The 27,841-nt window shown below is 43.4% G+C and overlaps 1 protein-coding gene across 1 annotated transcript in view; it reads right to left on the reverse strand.

Moving 5' to 3' along the window:
• Nucleotides 1–27,841, reverse strand: part of CDK5RAP2 (CDK5 regulatory subunit associated protein 2) — a 723,544-nt gene that overhangs the window by 629,673 nt on the left and 66,030 nt on the right. Inside the window, exons 5-7 of the mRNA XM_085609970.1 lie at nucleotides 24,434–24,510; nucleotides 12,017–12,140; nucleotides 9,141–9,295 (exon numbers count right to left, since the gene is read on the reverse strand). Of these exons, the coding sequence (XP_085466096.1) occupies nucleotides 9,141–9,295; nucleotides 12,017–12,140; nucleotides 24,434–24,510 (356 nt within the window). The remainder of the gene's footprint in view (nucleotides 1–9,140; nucleotides 9,296–12,016; nucleotides 12,141–24,433; nucleotides 24,511–27,841) is intronic.

The following is a 27,841-nucleotide window of genomic DNA, read 5'->3' on the forward strand; positions in this document are numbered from 1 at the left end:
AGACCACAGTCCAGTCCTCCTCCAGCTAGAGATTACATACGGCTGCCCAGCAGAGTACAGCTGCCGATTTCAGGGAGACCGCCTGCAAGACCTGGTATTTCATAGTGAGCTATTGACTGCCCTCATAGAATACTTAACAGACAAGGTGTCCACACAGGCCACCTTATGGGAGACCTTCAAGGTATATATTTGCGTAATATGTATCTCTAAGCATGGAGGCGTTTTGCGAGACATCCGCAGTCAATTACAAGTTGAGAATGAACTACAAGATCTGGAAGAAACTACTGCTGTGAATAGCACATGCCAGTGCCAGCCGATACCGGGAGGGGGAAAGACCTTAACAAACGTTGGCTCACCTACTACGCCCAGATAGGCAAAAAAACTGAACTCCGCTCCACTACAGGAGATGCCGTCGTAGGCACGGAAAATATCCTGAATGAATTGAAAAGATATTATCAGGACATGTATACAGCGCGTGTTGCAGAGAACCCTTCCGAGATCGCCTCGTACCTTGTGGAGATTGAGATGGTAAGGCTAACGAAAGAACAACTGGAATTTCTCAGTGAGCCCCTGACCCTAGAACAGGTGACACTAGCTATCAAGGCCCTGGATGGGGCCACGGCACCAGGACTGGACAGACTGACTGGATTATTTTCTAAAGTTTTAAAACAACAGCTAGCCCTGTGACTCCTTGCAGGTGCTTGATACACCTACGTTCCCCAAGGCGGTCCTGACAGTACTGCTATAACCAAGGAAGGAGCCCAGTAGTTGCGCATCCAATCAACCGCCTTCCCTGCTAAACCTAGACAATAAAATACTCGCAGAGATACTTGCAACTACACTAGCTTTACTGATGGGGCACTTCATCTCACCGGCTCAATCTGGCTTTGTGCCGCATAGGTCGACCTCCCTAACTCTTCGCACTATATTTGCATGGCTCAACAAAGTCTCCGCTATTACACCAGCAGCCGTGGCTCTATTAGACGCAGAAAAGGCATTCAACTTGCTCGAATGGCCAGACGCTGAAAAGGCATTCGACTCAATTGAATGGCTGTTTTTACGTGCCCTCCTATGTAAACTGGGTATACCCCCCGTATTGATTATGCTTTTATATACACGAGACCCACAGCCCATCTGCGGGTGAACGGCGCACTTTCAGACACCGTTCCCATATTCCGGGACACCAGACAGGGATGCCCACTTTCCCCTCTTCTTCTCATAGCCGCAATGGATCCACTGGTCTGCATCCTCCAAGACTGTGGGCTACAACTAACACACGGTCCCCTATTGCTTTCTCTATATGCAGACAATATTCTGTTTTTTATTAGGCACCCACAGGATAATATACCCCCAGTTTTGCAAGAAATAGCTAGATATGGAAACCTCTCAGTACTACGTATTAATTGGGCAAAATCAGAGCTCTTCCCACTGACAGATGCCATTTGAGAATTACCTGCAGACTCCCTAATCCGATGGGCAGAAAACGGCAACAAATACCTTGGCATTCATCTAAACAGAAAGAGATCAGATCTTACAGTGCAACTACGGCCTGACTCTGGCATCCATCACAATACAAATGGACAGATGGACCAGACTACCACTCTCCATGGCGGGACGAGTGGCCATAATTAAGATGGTTGTGCTCCCCGAGTTTCTATATTTATTCACAAAAATTCCTCTTCCGCAGACTTTCTTCTGTACACTACGTAGCACCCTACAGTTCCTGGTTTAGGCAGGAGGCCGCCCTAGGATCCGTTGAGACACCCTACTCTTCCTTGCAAACGTGGGGGCCTCGGACTACCAGATTTCTACTCTACGATCTCGCTGCCCAATGCCAATACACCTACCGGTGGTACCACCCTGATGCCTGCATGCCATACATCCTCCTTGAACGTCCACAACTAGAAGGTCTTTCACATCACAGATCCTATCCAACGGTATACCGTTGGAGGTTCAGGATATTCAAACGGTCTCCACAACATGCTGTGCATGGCATAAGATGCGACAACCATTAGGTGGGGGCCCTCTCTATTCGGGCGCTCTCCCCTTCGCAGACAACCCATGGCTCCTGCTCACGAGGGAGGCACTAGTTAAACGCATGCTCGGGCGATACTCCCTGTCCACCATGGGCGACTTATTCTCCAACAGCCATGCTTTACACCTGACAGATATTGCACCAGTATGCAATATCGCCTACACGGACCTCTTCATTTTTAGGAGATTGCAGAACACTCTGATCTCTTTTGCTCTCCTCTCCGTTCTCACCTGATGACTTCCCACCATTGACAATGGTGGCCACGGCCACAGACGGTAGCCACATGACATCCAGACTCTACCATTCATGCATGGCCCTGAGACAAGATACGTGGGAGGAAGTGCTGGGGATGCCACACACAGACCAGATATGGAGCTACTGTTGCGCACAAATAAAAAACATTTCTATTAATCAGAGACACGAGCTCTTACACTTTAAGTACCTTTGGAATTCTGTGTCTTCTGTCTATTTCTATAGCTTGATCGTTATACTATGGTTGTACATGACAGTTTAGGCTCGAGCGCGGGCTCTATGGTTAGTCCGTCATTTATATTCCTCATTATGACGTCAGACGCAGAGAAGCAGGTACGCGGTTACCGGCAGAACTTTGTTGGAGATTGATGATTTGTAACGTTTGAAGATTAGAATCTCGACCCCGTTTGGCAAGGTGAGACTGGGAATAAGTAGATGATGTGTTGAGAAATCGTAGTTTCTCGTAATTTTTTGAGTTGGGTTTCAACATTACTTACGGTCATTAGAGGTTTCGGGATGTGGCGATTGTGAAAATTCTTTTTAACGCTTACGGACAAGACGAACATCAAGAGGTTGGTTGTTTGCTGTTATGGTGTTGTTTTTTGAGTAAAAAGCGCACAATCTTGGAAAGAGGTTTTCATCTAGCTTGGTATCTTTTCAGGTTCTATGCACACAAGGATTTGAACCAGGTATGAGGTTTGGAGAGTTGGCGGTGACTGATCACCAATGTGGTTTGTTTAAATCACGGGACGGAAAGGGTTAGTTATGGTGCACTTCTTTTTACATTCGCATACAATGGGAGCACTACTTTTTATTTTCCTTTGTTTCTTATTTTCTTCTTTATTTCTTTCTTTTCTATTTATGGAATTCCTGTTTAGTTTGGGAACTATATAAGATATACAGGCAATCTTCACACTATGTATAAGGAATGATTTACATATGTTACTTCGTGGACATTGAATAATGTTGTTTGAATAATGAAAAATAGTTTGTTTCCCTGCAGGCTGTATGTAATATGATTATTTATAGTGTTTTCAGAATTTAAGCCCCTGAAGAAGGGCCATGTAGGCCCGAAATGCCTTGGGCGGGCAGCATAAAAAAGGACAGCTTTATGGACTGCATTTGAATGAATTTGGATAAACAACTTATCTGTGATTTGCAACAGAATAAATGTTGAATTCATTATGAAAATATGAGCCAATGTTTCTTGGCATTTCATCATGGAGTTTTTTGTAATTAATTGCATTGTTTATTGACGAATTTGTTTGGTTTACTTTGTGAAAGAGCATTTTGCTAAACGCAGTGTTTACGGTGCACAGAGGTCAAGTTTTCATTAACTTGAATTTAGTTGCAATGGCTATATTCACACACATATCTGCCATGTCCGAACACGCTATGACCCCGGACCCCCTAGTGGCCCTGCTGGGCTATACACAAAATGTGCCATACGCTTCTCATCGCCTGGATTCTATGGCGCTGCTTCTGGGCAAGAGGGAGACAGCAGTAGGTTGGGGAAGTGCCAGATCACCCACTCCTTCAGACTGTCTGGAGAGTATGGACCGCTGCAAGAGCTTGGTGGGAGATTATGCCAACCTACAGCCCGTACATCCCACCCCAGAGATATCTGGGCGCTCTTCGACACATATCTCCACACTCTGACACATGACTCCACTGATCAATCCCCGACCCCCGGATCACCCGCCGACGGGCGCCCCACTACCTAGTCTGTCTGCAGGTCAGATTCACATTTATTGGTCCGGCTATATTGACAATATGAGGAATGGCTCAAATACCATTGGTTGATAATAAGTTTATGAAGCCTAGTGTTGTGTACGGGTCATCATCCGCAACTGTCTAATGTCTTTGTTTGCATACAAAGTTCAATAAAGACAATTTTAAAACAATATATTGAATTAGAGGTCCTTGAACCAGATGGGAAATGCATCTACATCTAATCCTACTTCTCCTTCACAGCAATCTCAATTGTATTGTATTGTAATTGCATTTATACATTATTTATTACAGCTGACGAGGTTTTTAAACACTTTGCGATGAGCAGCACACTACTCAGGAAAACAGATGCTACCAAGTAGTGGCAAGCCCAGGCAGAAGGTGTTGTATTGTTAGAAACACTGTGAGGTTACTGTTATCCGGATGAAGGATTAGAGGTGTGACATCAATGTGAGTGCTTGAAAACATTTCCAGTCGGCCCATTTCAAATCAGAAGTTCTGATCGCAGGAACAGGAGACTTCATGATCAGTACACCAAGTAATCCAAACAACTGGATGGCTCCTGTATCTGGCCAGATATCTACAAGCACAACTCCCATGCAAAACCGAAGACAGCAGTTTGGCAATTGATGAACTTTGTAAAAAAGTTGTACTGTCAGAACAATTTTGAGCAAAAACACCTGGGCTGTTTTTCCAGTTGAATCCTGAGGGAAAGCAACACTATATTGTTATTTCTGTATAAGAAATACACAAGTGATCCAGGACGCTGTGGTGTGCCAGATGTGTTCTTGATGAGGGTTGGAAGTATTTGGAACAGATGTTAAAGATCCATTTGCTAGTCTCCTGTGACCAGTTGGACGAACTAAAGAATAGACACTGTATAATTAATGTATGAACATCACTTCGTCTATCATATGTAAAGCTAGTGATGCACTGGTCGGGTTTTTCACTGCAGCAGACAAGAGAATTTACGTGTTGACTTTATGTTTAATATCTCATCTGACCAACGCCTCACTAAGGTACTGCTTCACGCGCATGTCCACAAACTTCACGCTGCAATCCCTTAAACCTTTTTGTTCGTTTTCTCTTGCACTCGCAAACTTGTAAATGCGATAAACTTTTCTCACTTCAACACACTCTAAATGAGCCCTCTTAAACAGTAAACTTACACTTCTTCATTTCGCCTTATTTAAATTCATACCATACACCACGTGCTTCTCAAGCATTCCGCTTCTGAAAATTAGAAGCTATACAACCCTCTCTTCTTTCATACACACTCTGACAATAATATCCTATAAGTTATGATTAAAAAAGTCAACTTATCTGTTCAGGAGCAGCATTTAAAAGAGGATGAACATTCTGTGCAGGAGACATTTATTGGACTATGTGTGGTTCTAGTTCTGGATTGTTGTGTATTTTGTGTTCTTTAAAGGAGCTGCTCAGGAGTGGCATTAAAAGAAAGTATGCATAATGTTAGCCTCCTGTCTTGAAATGAAATTTACGTGTTGACTTTATGTTTAATATCTCATAAGTAATAATTAATTTGAACTGACGTCAAATTATAACTATAAGGCCTTTCTGCTAGTGAAATCTTCTCCTCTGACAAAAATTATTTTTATTTACTGCATCACCATGGCAGAAGCACTATTAACTGAATCAAGAAAGGCGAAAGCAGCTTCCTTGCTTCAGATAAAATAACAACATATTACTATACCAGCAGCAGATATATGTCCTTTTGATTAACAAAGTGATTTACAGGCTAAATCGGTGCACCAGGAAACATTTTAAAAGTAAGACTATTAATTGGTGGGAGAAGATCTCAATTCAAAACTATATAGGCAACAAAGTAAACAAAGGGCATATGCCTTCTAATATTTCCTAATTATGGCAAGGTCAACTCATAAATATATAAAAACTGGGAAAACACTTTTGAGAAAATCTTCACTGAGATTATTAAAAACACAACTTAAACTTGCCTGTACTTCTGAAAAGAAATGAACAACTATAATTGAGCAATTACAACCAATATTGGAATCAGTCCCTTTATGCAAAGAAAGTACAGAGAATGAAGTTTAAAGAAATATCAAGCTGGGAATTTTAAGCAAGCAATGTATACCTGAAAGAGGAATTTGTAATTATGAATGTGGGAGAGTATACACATTTAAAAAGAATTAGGATTGCCTTTACCAGAACGAAAACCTGGTTGAGCAAAGAGCTACACTGCATGATAGAACCACTAGTTCCTCTGAAATTGAATCTTCAGGCATTGAAGATCAACCACAGATAGGCAGCAAGGAATTGCTAGCTAAAAGTTGATCATTTTGCCGTACATCCAACTTTCCATTTTGACATGCAAGCTTTGCTTTGAAGCCCAAACTAATAGCTCTGTTATCAGAGAAAAGAGCTTGTAGTGAGTTGTCTATGAGAGATCTTGAAAGGAAAATTTTACTTAACCAGTAAGCATCTGTTTGTGGCATGTAATGCTGTAGAGTCACATGCTTAGCATAATCCTGCTATCTAGTAATGGGCTCGGATGTGTGCGAGTTGTTTTTCTTCTAAGAAAGTCTTTCGAGTCAAGAGGTAGTGTGACAACTCCTCTTGCTGGTAATGTGCGTGGTCATCAACTCCATTATTAGATAGTTTTCCCACAAGGCGGGTGAGAATGGAATGCGAAGCAGAGCCTAGTATAGTGAAATGACCATGCTAAAGGAGTTTGTGATAACCCATAAAAGTAACTGCAACAAACACAGGTGTCCAGGGAGGAGGGTGGACACTTGTGAATCTACAGCACTACATGCCACAAACAGATTTTTACTGGGTAAGTAACATTTTCCATTCGAGGCATGTGTGGCTGTAGACTGTAAAGCAGTCCTCCATAAGCGGTGGCAAACCTGTGAGGGTTACAGTTCTTTGAAATAGTGTACATAGAACTGCTTGGCCCACATTAGCGTGTTAATGGGCTAGCACATCTACATAGTAATGTTTTGTAAATGCGGTGTAGACTAAGTAGCTGCTTTGCATTTATCAGCTATAGGTAAATTTCCTAGAGACTCCATTGAAGCTCCTTTTTTACGAGTGGAGCGAGCTCTACAAGAGATATGTAAAGTTCATTTAGCTTTAGCATAGCACGTTTGGAGGCATTTGACAATCCAACATTAAATGCCTGACTTAAAATTGGCCCTTCCTTTGTGTGGTTTTGACAAAGCAACAAAGAGAAGTTGTGTTTTCCTAAATGATTTAGTTCTGACAGTATAGTGCAGGAGAGCTCATTTTACGTGTACGGTATGTAGAGCCCTTTTCGCAACTGAGTCAGGTTGGGGAAAAAAGTCAGGCAAGTCAATAGATTGATTAAGGTGGAATTGAGAAACCATCTTTGGAAGAAATTTAGCATTAGTACAAAGTACCACCCTATCTGTAGGCAATTGCAAGGATCTAAGGTTAATGCCTGAAGCTCACGGACACGTCTGAGTGAAATGATAGCAACTAGGAATGTTACCTTCCACAATAAAAACTGGAGGGGGGAGAAGTGGAGGGGTTCAAATGGAGGGCCCATTTAAAGTATTAATACAATATTAAAGTTTCAAGTAGGAGCTGGTGGCACTCTAGATAGAATGACTCTTAAGCCCTTCCATTAATGCTTTGATGACCAGAATCCTGAAGAGGGAAGTGTGTTGTCTGTTTTGTAGGTATGCAGCTGCTGCGGCTAGATGTAACCTCATAAATGTAAAAGCTAAACCAGAGGAATGCACATGAAATAAGTAGCAGACAATCTTGAACTTTGTATTCGGAATGACAGTAGTGAACAAACGTTTCCATTTAGCAGCATAACAGGCACGAGTAGTAGGCCTGCGTGCCTCTTTAAGAATATCAATACACTGCAGTGGGAGATTCAGGTAGCCAAATTCTAAGACTTCAGAAGCCAGATCGCAAGGTTGAGCGACCTGGGGTCTGATTTGTCAGTGGTTCTGCGTAAAAAAAGTCCTGTCTGTACGGCAGTATATTGTGGGTAAATACTGAGAGTTCTAGGAGTGTGGTGAACCATGGCTGCTGTGCCCATGTGGGAGCCACAGGGATGAGGGTGAGAGATATCTGCAGAAGTTTGCGAATCACAAGCAAAAGCAGTGGGAAAGGTGGAAAAGAGTAGACAAATATCCTGGACCAGTTCCCACTTGTTAAAATCTTCAGCTGAGGAGATCTGCAAAGCCATTGTCCACTCCCAGGAGGTACTCCACTAACAAGTGAATGTTGCACCGGAGGGCCTCACTGCAGGGAGTAGCAAGCCTGACGGCAGACCAACACAAGTAGTTTCAAATGACCCTCAATTGGTCCACTGGTGCGCTAAGCACTCCTGCAACGGGCACATGTTGAGTCTGGCATGAGGTATTACGGCTATACATGAAGCTATCAGACTGAGGAGCACCATAACTGTCCTCACTGTTACCTTTTGATGTGGTTACAACTTGGGAATGAGTGTCTGGAAGGATTGTATCCTGGCAGTAATGAGGTAAATTATCCCCCGTTGTGAGTGGAGGATCGTTCCTAGGTAGGGTTGTATTTGAAGGAGATGGAGGTGGGATTTGACTGTTTGATTCAAGGTCTAATATTTAGTTAATGTATTTAAGTAAGCCTTCATAAAAGCAATCCATCTTCACCACTTCAGTTATATGTGAACCAAAATGTATGAAGTACCTTGGCCACATTGGCTACAAAATAAAAAACCCTATCTGGAAAGCTGCTACATATTTCTCAGTAAATATGTCAATTAGAAACAAGAAATAAAATACATTATCACTACATTTCATTTAGCGTCTGCTTTGAGTGCAAACGTTTCTTATACCTTGCTACTACAGGCTCTATTGCAGCTTTACAAGACACTATGACTTAATTATTCACAGTCACTCTGTAGCCACAAGTGCTCAGGATATCATTTAGATCAATCAAATGAACGAGAAGCACCAAGACCCATCAGGTCAAGACATCCCACAATCTGCATGCTACTATCAGTACATCTGTACTTAGAGCATGCGCAGAGTAAGAATCCCGCATGCCCAAGATACCTCAGGAGAATTCATAATATGTCCTGCTCTGAGTTAATAAACTGATTCACAATCAAAGAACTGACCTGTTCTTTTTGATCAGTCTTGATGCAGTGTCAGTTTTTAACTCATCGGCAGGTGGAACTTCAGACATTTTCTGCTCCAAATGCATCCTTAGAATTTTCTCGTTCTCTAGTAATGCAGAGACAGCTTCCACATTTGTTTGGGAAGTTTTTAGATCCTGTAATATAAAATCAAACATAGTTACCCTATACACAAAATCAGCTACAACGTTGACAGTGAATTAATTAACAAAGATGGTAATTACAGCGATTAAATCAAAAAAGGACAAGTAAGCTGAATTTCTTCTTAACACTATTTGTTGGATCACAAGATGTACTAGCCTACCCCATACATATGGAGCCTTCAATAACTTAGTACAATATTAGTACAATATTAAAAATAAGCTCAGAAATAATTAACTCTTAGTGGACTATTAGCAGAAATGTATTTTGGGCGTTATGTGTACATCACTTTGTTGCCATCTGATTAAGTTTGTGCTACATAAATCTGCGGTCTACATTCATACCCACAGTGATGCGAAAAACAAAGCACAGTCTCTGTAGATTTATTGGCTTTACATATTAAATTTCTGAGGTTAATCTAGTCTTCATCAAGGCAAGGACATAAATCTAAGCTTATGTGTCAATTAACACACATATTTCGCTTTGTCATTATTTTAATAACCATTTTTTTTTTTAAACAACATGCGGAAGCCTTGTGTGAAAAATGTGCACCCTCCACTGCTTCCATTTCAGGTAGAAGGTGGCAGAACTCAGGTAATGCTACACAAGTGTACTTGATTGTTTAATTATCATGAAGTGTTATAACTTATATAAAAAAACAGAAAATTATCAGTTTGGTTTGGAGCATTCATCTTTACAGTAACAATTCATCTTTGGGTCAACGATCTGTGACAGTTGCACAGAGTCTGGCAAGAACTCGAAATCAATTTCCAAGCAATATTAATTTCAACATTCCACAAGAAGAAAGATCGCCACATGGAGAAAGTTCAAGAAGACTGCCAATGTACCCAAGAGCGGCCTTCTCTGCAAATTCACACCATGATCCGGCCATATGATGCTCCTGCAGAACGCAAGCTATGACAAGGGATCGATAAGCCTCTCTCAATATGTTCAATGTTAAAGTTAATGATTATGCTATTTAGAAAAGACTAAAAAAGTATGGCTTTTGTGGAAGGTTAAACAGGAGGAAACCACTTCTTTCCTCAAGGAACATTGTTGAATGCCTCTGGTTTGCAATACAACACTTGAATGAACCACAGTTTTTTGAACAATGACTTCTGGGCACGAGATCGAAATGGAGCTATCTGGTTGTGATGATCTACACATTTGAATGAAATCTAATACAGGCATCATTGCAAGAAACTCATACCAGCTGTCAAGCTTGGTGACGGAGGGGTGATGATTTGGCCTTTGCAGTCACAGGACCAGAAAGCCTCCCATTCACAATCTCCTACTTCTGACAGCACATTCTAGGGGAAAATGCAAGACCATCTGTACAACAGCTACAGCCTACCTGAAATCATGCAACAGTACTATGATCCTATGATTCAAAACAAAGTAAATATGTGACTTAATAGCTCAAAAAGGAAAGAATCAGGATTTTGGTGAGGCAGAGTCTACATCCAGCTTGCAAGCCTAGTGCGGACCAAAAGCAAGCGGTGCATAAACAAATGCTCACAAACATCTCCAAATATAAACCGTTTTACAAGAAACATTTTTTTCAAGATATCGCTGCTAAAGGTGGGGTTCCACATATCACTGAATAATGTGGCGCATTTACATTTTCAAAAAAGGCAACTGAATGTTGCCTTGTTTTTTTGTTTAATATATTATGACAAAGTGAGATTTGAGGGTGTTGTCACTTGATGTTAGACTTATCTAGTGTTACAATTGGATGAGAACCGCCTTGTTCATAGGGTAAAACCTCAATTGAAAGGAAATGTGTTTTGGCTGAATTCTAATAATCTTTACAGATAACACAGGGGAGATGGCTGGAGAAATTTCGCAATAAGACACAAAGGCTTTATGGTGCTTTAGATGAAGTAAGGCAGTTCAGTAGAAACATTACTGCTAGGAATTCTGTAACTGCACACTGAACTGAGATGATGATGACCGAAAAGCAACCTGCCACTGTGTTGGGTAAAGCACTGCCCCTCTTGCCTAAGCTAGGTGCATTATGAAGCACTGGTAATCATTACTACCGGAGAAACTGATATTCATAATTTTTTGGGACAACAAATATGGCAGTTACCAGTGGACAGATCTTTGGGAAAAAAGACTAAATGAAGTGAGATTGTTGGTGATTCATATTAGCAGATTCAGATTTCTTTATTATGTGAGTTAATTAAAACTGCAACAATGTTACATTTAAAACACACAAGTCTATTTGATAAATGCCTAAATAAAGAGCGTCAATGCTAAGTAAGTCATAGCAGCACAGGTTTTCGGATATAGCTGTTTAATGACTCGAAGCTACTTATACGGGATTCTCCATTCATTTAGTTCTTTCCAGAGTATCCCATGGTCACCGCGGTCGAATGCTGCTTTGAAATATATAGAGCAAAGAACTAATTTCTTTCGCGTTCGCTTGAATTTGTCAGCAATTAATTAACTGACAAGATGTTTGTGGTTGTGCCAAGTCCTCTCCTTGATCCCGTCTGATTCACAGGAACCAGTTGTTCATATAACAAACCAAAACTGTTGCTTTAGTTTCCAAATTGTTCACTAACCTAAACAGCAGAGACTAATGAGACAAACCAGAATTTCACATATATCGACATAATCAAACAAACAAGCACATTAAACACAGTGTCTATTCCATCCAGTTACAGGTCAACCACTCTACAGTGGAAAGTTATACTTTATACTTTACTTACTTCTTCCAACTGAATAATTTTGCTATTTAGAAAATCTTCCACTTTTTGCACTTGTTTTTGAGCGTCTTCTCTTATGCGCTGAATAGTAGATCCACTGTCACCAGTCAAGCTCTCAACAGCTTTACTAAAATAAATAAGAAAACAATAAGCACTCAATTAAGCATTCTGATAAGGAGATGATCACAGCATCAGAAATCCGGTGATCAAAGCAAGCACTGATATCAAACAAATTCAAGAGTTGGTACCAATGATATGGCCAAGATATAATGTTAGGCATGAATGAGCTCCATATCAAACCAAAAATCTGGAAACAGCTTGAATGTTTGTAACATATTGGGATACATGTAATGTTTACAGTCAAGAGAAAAGTTTATTAAAAAACAGCACAAAGCTACTCCTAAAATCTTACATGGCTTATTTTATATAACCTCATCTCCGAGTTCTCACCAATGTTACCAGCTTTCCAAGTACGATGATTAACATGTTTCCAGACCACAACAGTGCACAAATGGAGCTCATTTCTGAAACATGTCTCATAACTTCTTACTTCCTTCTATCCATGTTGAAGTTTTACTCAAATTATCACATGTGACACACTGAATTCGAAACACTAGCAGCTGAACTCTGACATGCCGCAAATTATCATTACATTAAATAATGACAGCTAGGAGATCCTCTGACACGAAGCAACAATTATTAGGTTAAGATCCATTTGATTTCTCAATGCTGCTGCCTCTGTGTGTGCTGTATGTAAATGTGAACCTCTGTGCCACTTCTGTTTCTCTGATTTTGGTGCTTGTGCTCTTCTTACCTCTCTGTGCACTTTCAGTGCCTCTGTGTTCTGACTGTCTCTCTTTGCTCGTATCTCGTGTTGTTTGTCTGTGTTAATCGTGTCTGTCTCTCGGTGCCCTTTATTGTCTGTGCTCCATATGCCTCTGAGCTCCTTCAGTCTTCTTGACTCATTTTATCACTCAATGCTCCTTCTCTTCTTTTAAGCAGTTTCATTTCTTGTGCTCCCTCCAGGTCTCATTAAGCTTTTTATGTGTTTGTTTTGTGTGCACAAGCAGCCACTCAATCTCTAGTCTCATCACCCATTCAATCTCAAGTACCTTTTAGGTATTTGTAACCCTTCCTTCGATCTGTATCCCTTCATTTTCTCTATGCTCGTCTTACTTTCCATGCCCCTCCTTTCTCTCAGTGGCTAATTATTCTCCCCGTGCCTCTTCTTTCCTTTACTGTACCCTGTTATTTTCTGTGCCCCTTCTTTTCCTTGGTCTTGTTGTTGTTTGCTGCTTCTTTCTTCAGTGCCTGTCAGGTTTCTCTCAGTACCCCTTCTTTCTCTTTTTGCTCTTTGGACAAAGAGAGAAAGAAGTGCCTTATCTTTCTTTGCTCCTTTTTTCTCTCAAAGCTTCTTCCATTTTACGGCAGTTGTGCAGGTCTCCTGCTGGTACCACTTTCCAATGAAAATGCATTATTATTTGACTCACACTTCAAAACCACAAGCACAAAATTGTCCATCACTAGCATTAGATTGGTACAGGTATTTACAGGCTGTAAAATACAATTACACACTTATATTATTATTTTTGAAACTATGCTAAGTCTGATTTGTTGTTTTAAAATAGGAGTTGAATCTAGGGGTGGAGGGAAGGAGGGCATCAAATGCTGTTCCTAAAGATTAACGTCTAGGACATGTAGAGATCTTTTGCCCTAGTCCTTGTAGTCGTGGGGTATGTTGGCTGGGCAGGCCTAAGCTAGGAGCAGGCTTGTGTGGCTGGAAGACATCTGAAAAGTTGCTTGATGCAATTTACATTACAACCATAGAATATTGACCTAATTTTCTTTTTTGGCTGGCAGCCAACATATACCTTCTGTGAGGGCCTGATGTAGCCAAATTGGGGAACTCGAGCCATGATTCTGCTTTCTCTTGAGCTGATAGAGGATCTTTTGATAATAGTTATTTATAAATAGTTTTGCACAAAGTCCTGGGAACAATACCTCCAGACAGCTAAGGGAATTTTTGAGGTACTGGCAGTAAGAAACGTAGATGATCAAACAACATTTTTGTCACTCTGTTGTAGGAAGCTGGATCTGTATATACTATACCAAAGTGAGGTATAGTGTGCACAGAGTCCAGTGGAATCCCAAAGGCAGGCAGAGGCAAAATTAGATAGAACCTTATTCTCTATTTGTGGTAGGGTGGTCGAGAAGTAAGGCAGTACCAGAGGACAGTGTTAAGAATTTGTTGTACCCGCTCAATCAGCAAATGATTTCACACACTCAAAGACTAAACTTCAGATCAATTGGTTTTGTATAAAAATATTCTTTAAGTTATTTTATTTTCTAGAACAAAGCAAGCCTGGCACAGGTAAGTTCATAAATACTTTGCAGTAAATATACAGTTTGAAATGCAAATGTACCTTTGAAATAGTTACAGTTTGAATTACTGGTAATGCCATACTGTGAAATGCTGTACATATACTTTGTATCGACTTTGCAATGAAAATTACAGGTAAGTTACTTTTACGTTACTTTCGAGATTACTTTTGAGATAACTTTTTCTACTCAGTGTGATATGCCTAGATATCACGCTGGGACATTTCCTAGAGAAAAAGTAAGTAAAATCAGTTTTCCACAATTGTTATTTTTCTGGTTTCCATACAAAGCAACTTCACACTAATAACAATTCTCAGAGAAAAACAGTCAATGGATTCCTATGGAAAGAAATAAAGTTAACAGTTACCAGGTAAGTAATCGGTCTTTTGAGTTGAGCTTCTGGGGTTAGAACAAGGGTTCCCCCAGGGTCAAGGATGCACTCTCGTTACACCCTCAGCTGCACCAGGGCGGCCGGGTGCAGAGTGCTGAGGCCCAATGTTATCCAGTGAGGGATAGGGGGCCTCCGGTTGGTGGCTGCTGGCGAGCAGGCCACAAGGTTGTGGGAGCCAAGCTCCTGGAGTTAGGCTCAGGGCAAAGGGGAATCCGGTTTAGTACACCAAGTGCACCCGCAGCGTTGCAAGGGCGGCTGGGTGCAGGGTGCTTTTTTGGCCTTGGTTGCCCTGTTGTTTTCAATGGGGATTTTCGATCTTGGTTTTTAGCTACAGCCTTGGTCCAGGAAGACTTCCGGGAGGAACCAACAGCTGGGCAGGTAAGTTGGAGGGCGCGGGGATGTAGGTGCACCTCGGGTTCCTTTCGCCAGGGCGCAGGGCGGCTGGATGCAGTGGTGTTTTTTGAAGACGGATTTCACCTTACCGGGCCACTCGCAGAGGGGGGGGGGGCGGGGGGAGTTCTCCGTTCAGAGGCTGCAGGTGACGTCGGGGAGTCCTGGAGGGGTCAACCCACGGTGGACTCGGACCCTGGAGCGCTGGGGGACCTCGCTGGGACCGGTGGGCCACTTGAACTCGGGCTGTAGGTGACGGGTGCAGTAGTGGTTCCAGGCGTCGGGTTTCTTTTTCCTCAGCAGGCTCGGAGTCTTTGTTTGGTATTTATTTTGAACAGAGCTGCTGTTCACAGGAGATCCATTCTTTGTTGAAGGCAATCAGTCCTCCCCTTGGTTCAGGTGGTTGCTGGCTGCAGGACAGGACGATTTTTGGCGCAGGATCTCTGGAAACTGCAGACGGGCCGGTAGGGCTGGGGCCAAGTCAGTTGTTCTCTGCAGTCTCCTCTGCTGTGGGTCTTCTTTCGTCCTTTTTCTTCTTAGGTTGCGGGAATCTGTTTTTTTGGTTCAGGGCTTCCCCCTAAATACTGTATTTAGGGGGCGTTTTAGGGGTCTTGAGGTCAGTAGCCAATGGGCTACTGACCTTAGGGTGACTACACCATTGGTGTGCTCACCCCACGTGGGGGAGTGAGCATAATCCCTAATCCTGATTGGGGAGTGCCTGCCATCTGCAAGATGGCGAGCACTGAAGAGAGGGCTTCACCTCGCCTCCCCCACCTGAGGGGTGGAGTTGGCAGAGGTGGGCACACCTTCTGGGCTGGCTAGTTTTTCCAGCCTGTCTTCCCGCCGAAAAGGAGGGGAGACAGGAAGGGGGCCTGCTCCTGCTAGCAGGAAAGGGTGGGGGGGGTCACATTACAAAGGCTGCGGGGGGTCACATTACAAAGGCTGCCAGGCCTCTGAAGCTCCCCTGCCACAGATGGCTCTTCCTCGCCTGGGGGAGTTGTGAACACCTCCGCCCAGGAAAGGCTTTGTTTCTGAGCTCAGGGAGCGAAGGCTCCCACCCTAGGCGTCCAGAAACTTGTCTCGTGGTGGCAGGCTGGTGTGTACCAGTCAGGGAACCCACCAGAGGCTGGTCGTTTTTCAGGGGGCATCTCTAAGATGCCCTCTGTGTGCATTTTTCATTAAATCCCACACTGGCATCAGTTTGGGTTTAATGTGCTAAGAAGTTTGATACCAAACTTCCCAGTTTTCAGTGTAGCCATTATGGTGCTGACAAGCTCCCAGCACCATATATTCTTAATGGCAGCATAGCACTTACAATGTCTAAGAATGGACTTAAACACTGTAGGGGTACAGGGCTCAAGCACCCGTACCCTACACCACTGGTATAAGGCACCCAGCTAGAGGGGTGACTGATCTATACCATGGCAGTGGGTTGTAGGCATGGCACACAGGGCTGTGTGCCATGTCGACTCTTCACTTTGTTCTGCACCAAAACACGCAGCCTGCAAAGGGGGAGAGACAGAGAGAGTGTGAGAGAGAGTGTGAGAGAGAGAGTGTGAGAGAGAGAGTGTGTGTGAGAGAGAGTGTGAGAGAGAGTGTGTGTGAGAGAGAGTGTGAGAGAGTGTAGATATGCATACAGTCACGTTCCTCAGTTCAGCATGGTACAGTATGACAATACTTTTCGAAGGGAAAAATAGCATTTACATAGAAACAACATCCAGAATTCTATCACGTATCAGTTCTAATTCTATCGATGGGGAAACACATATACCGCCCCTGTAATCGTTCCATTTGCCCCATTTCTTATCCCACTACTTCGGGCACCCACGTGTCGTAAATACTTCCTTTTCTGCGACCATACAGTTGTCAAGTTCTTTCATCCATGTCTGGACACTCGGTGGGTTAGCTACCCCCCAACCACTGGCGATTTCCCGTTTGACAAGGGTGTAGCCCAGTGTGGCCAGTTGTTCTATCTCTGTAAAGTCAGTGTCCACCCAGATGTTAAGTAGACCCAGCCCTGGTGTGAGATTCATTTCTTTCCCTAATGCCGTCTGGATATGTGTTGTAGCCCCCTCCCACAGTCGCAGAAGCGCCGGGCACTCCCAGATCATATGAAAAAAGGTAGCCGTTTGGGCGCAACCCCTAAGACAAAGTGGATCCGTTCTGGTGCCTATCTTCGCCAAGGTCACTCCCATAAGGTATGACCTAAGAAGGATTTTAAGTTGAATCAGTCGGAAGCGGAGGGTAATCGCTGCGTCTTTAGGGGCCGTCTGCCAGTCCTCGTCGTCGATGGGTCCTAGGTCTTCCTGCCACCATTCCCTGAGTTTGTGAATTGTGTTTGGTAAGCTGTTACATAGCTTTTTTATAAGTTAACGAGATTGCTTTTGAGTGTAGGGGCCCATCAAGAAGACGATCTTCCAACGGGGTAGACTCTGGGATATTCGTACGATCTGGGAAGGCTGTGGTGAGTGCATGCCGGATTTGTAAATAACTAAACAGTTCTCCCTGCGCCATCTGGAATTGTCCCTGAAGGTCCTCAAATCGAAGGATAGACCCCTTTTTGATCATATCTCCAACTGTTGAGATCCCAATCGTATCCCATCTGACGAAGCCTGGTTGATAACAGAGGGAACCCAGCCCCTGGGCATACCACAGCGGTGTCGCCTTTGTGAGGACAATAGACCAACCCAATCGGGAGTTCGCCTGATGCCAAATCGCTACCGTGTGGGAAAAGGGCCCAAAATACCACCCTCTCTTGACCTTCATATAAAGTGCACCCAAGTAGCCCTCTCTTCCCGTTTGATATTTGTCTAGTAAGTACGCAGGGTCGTCATGGGAGCAATATATCCAGTGGTTCACCACAACCAATTGCGAGGCCCAGTGATGAAGTCGGAGATCTGGGAGGGAGATTCACCCATCATACCATCCTTTCATCAGTTTTTGGTAGCAATGCGGGGGGCCTTGCCGTCCCAGAGCAGAGTGCGAACTTCACCTTCCACCGCCTGGAAATATGCCTCTGTGACTCTGTAGGGGCAGTTCTGAAGAATGTACAGGAAGCAGGGAAGGGCCAGCATCTTAAACAAGGCTGCACGGCCCACCAGCGATAAAGGCAAGGATCGCCAATGTTTAACATCTGTCCTCAACCGAGCTAATGGAGGGGTGGGCCAGGTTACGGTAGTAGAATATTGTTGAGTCTGGCGTCGCAAGGGGGGGGCATAGCCAGCACCCGAGCAGAACGGTCGTCTTGTAGACTAGCTCCGGACCTGGGCCGAAAAATCCTGGCGTACACTTGGTAAAACATGCTGGATGGACATCAAAAGTGAAGGGGCGATCAGCTGAGACAGGCGTGAGGACTCAGTGCTGCCTGCAAGACAGAGGTTGCGTACACATTTGACGTTACGATCCCTGAGGCTTATCGGCGCAGCCGAGTGCGGAGAGCTGTGAAGGGACTGGCGGGAGAAGCCATAACACCAACGGCTACGGGACTGTGGTGGTATCAAGTGAGCGCAGCTCCGGCGGCTGTGAAACTCCGATGCCGGGAAGTGGATGAGGGAAAGCGAGGCTGCAAGAATCGGGAGTGGAGCGCTGCGAGGGAGGTGAGCCTGCAGAGCGTGGCCTGTGATTACGCGAGTCCGGGGATGCCATGCTACCTGCTCTCCTGTGGCGCAGAAGGAAGTTGTGGTGTACTGGCAGTGGCGGCGCCTCCCAGAGAGTGCCGACGCTGACGGAAGGCAAAAGAGGCCACAAGTGTATGCAAGGCCAGAGCGAGAACCTAGTGGATGATCCCCGACGATTTCGAACTGATGTGGTGGCGCGAGGAACTACTAGACAGTGCTAGGTGTGTGGCAATTGTGGGCGCCATCACGCTGACATAGAGAAGCACGGGCGAGACAGCGGAGTAGAGCGACCGGTAACTCCTTCGACATAAAGGAGGAGGGGGTGTTGGCAAGAGAGCGGCGGCATAATTTTGATGACTCCTGGGGAACAAAGGAGGCAGCGAAGGCTATATAAACACTGCTGAGGTGGGGTCGGCAGAGCAGGGATCGCAGCGTGTCCTGGAGTAGTCAAACGCTGGAGGGACTCCTGGTTGCTGTGACTCGGCGTGACTGAACCACATATCTCTGCAAACATGGAGCACGAACAGTGGGACACTACGGTGAGTGGATTTGTGCTGAACTTGCCGGGATTTATACGGCGCAGCTGGTGCAAGCAGATCAAGGCCTCTCACCCCTGTTCGGATACCGCGTTACCACACTGAAGGGCAGGCATTGAAAGGTAGTGTGGTGTCAGGTGTGAGTGAGCAGCGAAATGGCTGAAGGAGGACTGAGGGGGAGCGCTGAGGTAGTGTATTGAAGATCCACGACAGGACCGCTGGGAGACCGCTCTCGACCTAACCAACCTATCTGTTGTACGGTCGACCTGTAAGATGGGGCGTAATAGAGCGAAGCAGCAAGACCATGGCGGACAGGACTCTGTCCCGGATTTAGCGGACCCTGTGGCTATCACGCTTGAGAATGGATGTACTCCTTCTTCTGAAGTGCCTGCACCTGTGGACGAGCTGGATCTCATACTAAAGGAAGTGCGTGACTCGAGGAAGGCGATAGAACTTCAGGTTGGGACACTGACTACTGGCCTTAACTTGCTTCGGGCGGACCACACTAAGCTCACGGACAAAGTGAAAGAGAATGCCGCAACGGTGGAGGAAGTGATCCCACGACAAAAACAGACTGAAACCAAGGTAAAACAGATACAGGACCAGGTAGCTATCCTACTAGACCGGGTGGAAGACGCAGAAGGCAGAGCCCGTCGTAATAACATACGCGTCATTGGAATGCCCGAAAAAAGTGAAGGGAATGATGCAACAAGATATATGGAGCAGTGGTTCCGGGATCATGTCACTAATGAGGGACTTTCTATGAAATACTGCATAGAGCGAGCGCACAGGATACCTACCGGACGACCAAAACCAGGGGCTCCCCCTCGGCCTCTCATTGTGAAACTACTAAACTTTCGCAACAGAGACACTCTCCTGCAAAAAGCTCGTGAATCATCTCCGATAAATTTTGAAAATACAAAAATTTCATTGCACCCGGACTACACAGTGTTGGTACAAAGACAGCGGTCTTCCTTCTTGACGGTTAAAAAGCTTAGAGACTTGAACCTGAAATACACACTACTCTTCCCGGCGCATTAAAAAAATTTGCATGAACAAAAATCTTATTTCTTCGAAAGCCACGGGGATGTGGATGACTAGCTTGAAGTGATGGAACTAACTAACGCTGCAACAACTAACACTCAACTCACTGGGAGGAGCCGAACCAGCTTAGCGGCATCCGTTGATTGAGGAAGTCAGAGAACGTGCCGGACTCCTGCACGCAAGTACATCACCATGCAACAGATGCAACAGAATAAATCACAGGCGATTATCGCTGCGGCCACCTTCACGCATGCCTCAGGAGTGGAAGCCAAGTACTCCTCGGAAGAAGAAGCCACGCACGAATCAGACTCTGAAGGCAGTGTGGCTCTGTTTCCATCTGCGACTCCACAACTCATTAAGGACTTATATGGTTGATTGTACCCGCAAGTATAGCTTTTGTAGAGTGTTCTATTGTAACATAACGGTAACGGAAAGTACATTCAAAGTGTTTAAACACTAATTAGACCCAGGCTCCGTAGAAACTTATCTGTATTGTTGTGTCAAAGGATGCATCGTATGCGAAGCGCTGGCGATGTCCCCCACATGGCGAAGGCGATTTTAATGACCAGTGAGTTCTTATTGGTTCAGTTAAGTTATGTGGTCCGGTATAGTTGGATGAGCAGACCGAGTATTGGGTTGTTTAGGGGGTGGGATGGTCTCATGCTACGGATGTGGATAGTTAGGATCTATCCTTTGTACATTACCCTAGCGTTTCAACAGATACAGGAACTACATGATGAATGTACAGGATAAATACATCATAATAACGTGGAACAAACTGGGTATGAGCTCGATACAGAAGCAGCATAGAATACATGCACAGCAGCAGCGCCGCAAGGCGCAGATAGTATATTTACAAGAGTCTCATATGGTGGATAGCGAAGCGGCGAAACTGCGCAAAAAATGGAGGGGACAAATTTTCTCCACTTCTTACTCCAGCTTTGCGAGGGGAACCACAATATGGGTGAGGCATGGAATACCATTAATAGCTTTGGAAGAAGGGGTGGACAAGTTAGGGAGGTATATATTTGCCAAGGATACGTTAGATGGCCAACCTGTAATATTGGGTATGGTGTATGCCCCAAATTTTGATCAAGATTAATACTGGGACATAGTGAGCAGGGCGCTAGCGGGATGGGATTCGCAACCATGGATAATGGGAGGAGACTGCAACGCAGTAATGGACGTGTCCCTAGATAGGTCACACCCGCCCCTATATGGAGCAAGAGTGTTAAAGCAAACTGAGGCATTGGGTAGATGGGCAACTGGTTGGGAACTATGTGATGTTTGGAGGGTGCGACCTATTCCTCACTTTCAGCTTCGCAATCTTCAAGACAGACAGTGTCAACATCACACCGATATCCTGGTCATGTCTCAATCCTGGAACCTGAAACCACAAATCTCCTCACTGAATAGATCTCTCTGAACACCCAAACCGGGGCTTTTTCCTGCAATACTGAATCCAAGATAACCGTCAATACCATTGCCCAAATGAAAAACAGAAAGCTTTTGTAATGCAAAACCAGCCACAACCCTTGGTTCACAAACAAACTGCAAATATTGAAACAAAATAGGCATGCTCTAGAACATAAATTGTGGAAGACCAACTCTAAAACTGAGAAACAATTCAGACAACTCCATAACTACATCTATAAAATGGAAATGTAGTCAGCAAAAAGAACATACTATAAAGAACACTGACAATGTAAGAAACTCTAGAAACGTTTGATCAAAATCTATAATTAACCTGCAGCACTGCAAATATTATCCCTTCAAATTACTCCCGCACAGGAACTACATGATAACCTCAGCAAGAAACTCTACAAAGGTTTTTCAAAAGCTACAATTAACCTGCAGCACTGCAAATATAATCCCTTCAAGCTAAACCGTCTCCGGAACTATAACCTTAGCTCATATTTCATTCAACAACAAGCATCAGAAGAAACAACAAAAATAGCCCCTAAACCTCCATCTTAAGGCCTTCTATTGCCAATCAGACATACCATTCAGTTCACAAGCACTACACTAAACCTACTCTCAACCACTTTGACCTAATATCACCTACAGATATATAATAGATCTTGTTACTAAGTTCCACCCTTTTGGCTCAATATACGATTCATTCACTCTGTACCTAGCAAATTGTTCATCTCCATACTGGCAGAAGAAATTTTGTCAGTCATCGATGCTTCTCAGCAAGCTCCATATCCTGACACCTTGAAACAAGAGATAAAACCCCACTCCTGAAAAAACGATACAAATACTACTTTACCTGCAAACAGCAGACCATTTCTTCTCTGTCATTTATGGCTACCAAAACATTAAATCCTATACCTCCTTCCAGCTGACAAATTACCTGCAATCTAACCAGCAAATATCAGAATTCCAATCTGGCTTCAGACTAAACGACAGCACAAAAAAGGAAATTCTAAACATCACAATACAATGACTTAGAATCTGTGATAAAGACCATAGTGTAGCACTATTATTATTATATTTTTCTGTTACATTTTGCATGGTTGACAAGAACGTACTTCTAGCTTGCCTGAACACTAATTTTGGCATTCATGGAAAAGCAAATGCTTGGATGTGATTCTTCCTCACAAACAAGAAACAATTTGTCAAACTAGATCAATTTACTTCCAAACACACCAACATCAAAGGAGTTCCATGAGGGTCGCCCCACTCACCTACACTATTCAAAATGTACATACGACCTCTATTTGATATAATCTTCTCTTTCGGTTTAAGTTTTCAAATGTATGCTGATGACATGCAGATTCAGCCCCGATTCCTCAGCCATTGGTCCTGCCACTAAATACTGTATAAATACAAATTTCCTTCGGCTGAGCATGGACAAAACAGAAATAATAATATGTGATCTAAATAATCCCTTTGTGCTCCCTTTGAATGGTCAAATTGTGGATTATATTTGACTCAAACCTCTCATTTTATCTGCTTCCCTCCCCCCTGCCACAGGTCCAAGCATTTAGCAGAAAGGCACATCGTGTACTCTATATCTCCAAAATCTACTACATGAGGGGCTTACCACAAAGGATACATCTAAATAAACACCTGTTCTTTTATAGGATTACTCTACTACTCATCCATCTTCCCCAATTCACCATTGAAGACCGTGAAAGAATAGAGCATGAAGAATCAACATTGGTCTAAAACAAATATGAACACATTAATTTACTGTGCCAAACTAGTTTGGCTTCCCATCATTCAACAAATCAACCAAAACACTCTTCACCATTTGGAAGCCGCAGATCTTAGCTCAACCCTGTTGCCCTCCCCAAATTCTGTTCACTGTATCTGAAGCTGACAAGGAATCATTGCTAAAGTAATGACTTCAAGCACTCTACTGCCAAATGGAAAAGGAAATGCCTTGAAACAAACAACTCTCCGTAGCGGGCAATGAACCATGCCCTCCTTTCTACAGAGATGCCAAGTGCCTTAAAACCAAGTTAAAGACACACTTAATGAACAGCATCTCACTGGAGCCCTATTGACCGCATACCAGTTTGCCTCTGTTCTTTTCTAATCTGAGTGTGCATGCTATGTTCAGCAGCTACACAGTCTCTGAATGATCTGTAATCATCATGTCTTTTCTCCCCTTTTCTCTATAGAATACTTCTCATAGTCGTTTGCTGCGCTGTCTCTTCCTATCACTCTTGATCTTGCCTTCTTGCACCTACAGACTAAACTTGTCGGGTATGAGTTACACATATTAAATAAATACATACACATGCTTATCTAGATTCTAAGAATCAGGATGTATAATTTAGAATCACAAATAATTTTGCAACATCTAATTTGCATGCAGGTTCCCACAAACCTTTATGGTTCTGCACCAATGTGTAAATTCACTGAAGATTTCTGCAGATTTGAACATTTCAGAAATATACTATTCACACCAAAAACTCACAATTTTGAATCTATGGATTTATTTTAAAACTTGCCTTAAAGGTTTAGGTAAATAATGTGTGGCAGGGATTCGCCATAACAGAACATATACACATAAAGAAGTGTAAAATATGTTAACAAATGCAATACTTACGAGGCTTTAATAAGCAGATTGTGTTTGTCTTGCAGATGATGTTTCAGACTTTCTACTTCGACCTTCAGCTCAATATTCTGTCAAAATAAAGAGGCCATGGATACAAAGAAATCTTAAATTATTTACAAAGAGTAAAGCATAAATATAAAATGTTCTTGTAAAGCATGCAGGGGTAACAGACAAACAGCAGAAAGGAACGGTATAACTCCATGAAATACAATTAATTTACTTACTTAGAAATTACCTACTTTAGATTGTCAAGCGCCCCCATAGACCAGCTGCTAATCGGAAGGGCCATCACTTTATTGTGTAAATAAAATTTTCAGAGATATTCATGAGAAATAGAACGCTGTTGTCCTTACTTTGGAAAGATTGTTGAATAATATATTTTTAGCGTTGGCCTTTTTGCTGAATGCTGACAGTTACTTGATCTGACTAAATAACCTCGTAGTTTCAATGATCGGTCATATTGTAAACTGCATTCAATATGTATTTTCCTGAGGAACAGCTTTGTGAATCTATCCTTTTCAAAAGGCAAGTGCCATAGGAGAAGTATGCAGTGACTAAACTGAAGAATCAAATGCAATATGGCAGCAGCAGGGTTGGAGTGCGGTTCACACTGCTCAAACGTAGAGATCTTTATCAGTGCAAGATACTCCCACACCAAGAGATGCAGGACACAAACATCCTCGCAATGAGCAAGTAATACATATGTTCAAAGACGTTTGCTAACCAAACTTTCTAATATGAATTTGGAAAAGTATGTGAAAATGTAAAAAAAAAAAAAAAAAAAATCAATAGCCATCTCTCAGACATTTTCTGTATACGCTGGAGATCAGTAATGTAGCAATATAAACGGGAAGGAAATCATGGATTCCAAAGTAGTGTTGCTTGAAGAGGGAGCTGAAGACAGTGACAACTAAGAAGATTGTCCTGGGGATATTGGGGGAATTAAGAGCTTGACTAACGTGAAAGAAGATGTTTCTGTCCTGTATCTACACCATACTTTCAGGAACATCTTCTAAACAATATTCAATTCCACTTCGTTTAAACTAGAGGGGATGGAAGAGCCGATCCGAAAACTGAACAATGCAGAAAACAGAAAGCGGTTGTGCAAATACTGCTTTCGGGGAATGCAAGTATGGAGTGATGGTAAAATATGTGGTGAAAGTGAATAAAAATGGCTCATTCCATCTTCCTGGAAAAATATATCGAACTCCACAGAGCACACAGACAACTGGAAACAAACCCAAAAAAACAAAGGTGGGGCTGTATTATTGTAGAAACAAGGGCAGGATTCCTGAGAAGCTCAAAGGGAGGAAAGTATATTTTATCTGGGCACTATTCGGGATATCTCAGTCTTATCATGGAATAGAACACAATAATGCAAAACACTGCTACAATGATTAAAAGACACCTCCAGAGGAAAATCAGATTCCTCTTCTTGCAAGTGATGTGAACAGGACTATTGTTACGGTTGATGACAGAGTACAACAAAACTCTTGGGAAACACCCTAAATGTAAATTAACAAAGGGGAGGGGGGGCAATGGGAGACTTGCACAAACACCAACAAATGTAAGGTAAGGAAGAGGCAACCCACAAACTCAGAACATCGAACACACCTCAGAGATCTCAGATGGTAGCAGTTGAAGCTCCTGCAGCATGGAATGATTGGATTAATGGAATTCATCCCCTGTGAATATGCTTCTAGGTTTGCTCAAAGGAGGTTATAAAATAAATATGAGAGTAAAGGGGTCACTTTCATTGACAAGCTTCTATGTTGCAGCTAGCTTACCTGAAATATGATGTAAGCTTATCTGGGTCATGTCAATGGGAATCAGGTGAAGTCCTCAGGTGGAAGGGAAAATGCTAGTTGGGGAGCCAAGTTTTTAAAGAGGCTATCTGCAGTGAGTTTTTTTACCACTTTTCATTAAGATGCTAGTTAAAACTGTCACAGTTCAGATTGCCCCATGCTTTTAACAGAATTTTTTTTGTGCGTTTTGTTTTTTTACAGTTCTTTTTATTAAACAAAAAGAATCAACAACACAAGGTACATAACAGTATAGACAAATTACTTAATACTGGGCTAAGACGTTCAAATCAGTACATGAGCACTTACATAGTTGCTGCAATGACAATTACGGCGACGGTGGGTCGTCATGTGTAGGTATGTTCGGGGAGTGGGGGGTACAGATCTCACCTCGCTAAAGGTTCCAATCAGTCCAGATTTGTGACCATTTCCGGGGGCATCCTCGAGCTACATGTACTGTTTTCTGTCTAAACATGCACCAGTCCATGTCTCTTTCCCAGGCCTCTGTAATTGGTGCGTGCACAGCTCCCCACATTTGCGCGATATTTCTTTTTGCCACCATAAGGCCCAGTGTTACACACATGGTGCGTTTGCTATTCAAATCTGTGGGCTCCCACACATTCAGGAGACACCTCTTGGCTTCTGGGCGGTTAGTATGTGAGAGCACTTCACTGATAATCTCGTGTATTTTATGCCAGTATCGTTGGATGTGTTCGCACTCCCACAATATATGCATGAAGGTTCCTATACTACCGCAGTGTCTCCTACAAGTCCAATCTTCCCCTGCTCCCATTTTCACTAGAGTAGGTCCTGTTATATATACTCTGTGCAGTATCTTTAATTGGACGAGTCTCAGCCGTGCAGATATAGCCACCTCCCGCGGGGACGCCGTCACAACCGTCCAGTCTTCATCATCCATGATTATACCATCTCTGTCCCACTTCTCCCTTATGTCTTGGAGTAAGTCACTTGAGTGATTAATTAGTTTTTTATATGTCAGGGAAATGGCCTTGGATGGGAGGTAGCCATCCAACAGCCTATCCTCGAGAGGCGAGGACTCCGGAATCACCTGCCAGAATCCCCATCCGCAGTGCGTGATGAACCTGCATGTATCTAAAGTGTTCTGTAGTGGCCAAGTCATATTCTTGTTGCAGGGAAGCGAAAGATTTGATGTCCCCTTTCACCCAGAGGTCTCCTATCTTAGAGATACCAATGAGGTCCCATTTGTTGAAACCTTTCGACTGCCACAGATTCCCAAGCAGTCCTGAGTCCCATAGGGGAAGGGCCAACGTCAACCTACGGTCCCACCCCAAGCTTCTGTTGGCTGCTTGCCAGACTTGTACCGATTGTTTGGTCGGGCCCGTCAGAAGAGGTCATCCACTTTTCGAGTACAACGCTCTGTTATAATGCCCCACAGGTAGTAACCATCGATCCATGGCATAGCCTGGGTCATCTATTCGGCGGTAAATGCCATGGTGTGGCCAGGTGTGCCGCCCAATAATACTTTTTGAGGTCAGGGAGGCCAATACCTCCATCATACCAGCCGAGATGGAGCTGGGTGATGGCTAAATGAGGTTTCCCATTCCACAGTAGGTTC

This window comes from Triturus cristatus, chromosome 1_2, assembly GCF_964204655.1.
Source record: "Triturus cristatus chromosome 1_2, aTriCri1.1, whole genome shotgun sequence".
In the NCBI taxonomy this organism is placed as follows: domain Eukaryota; kingdom Metazoa; phylum Chordata; class Amphibia; order Caudata; family Salamandridae; genus Triturus; species Triturus cristatus.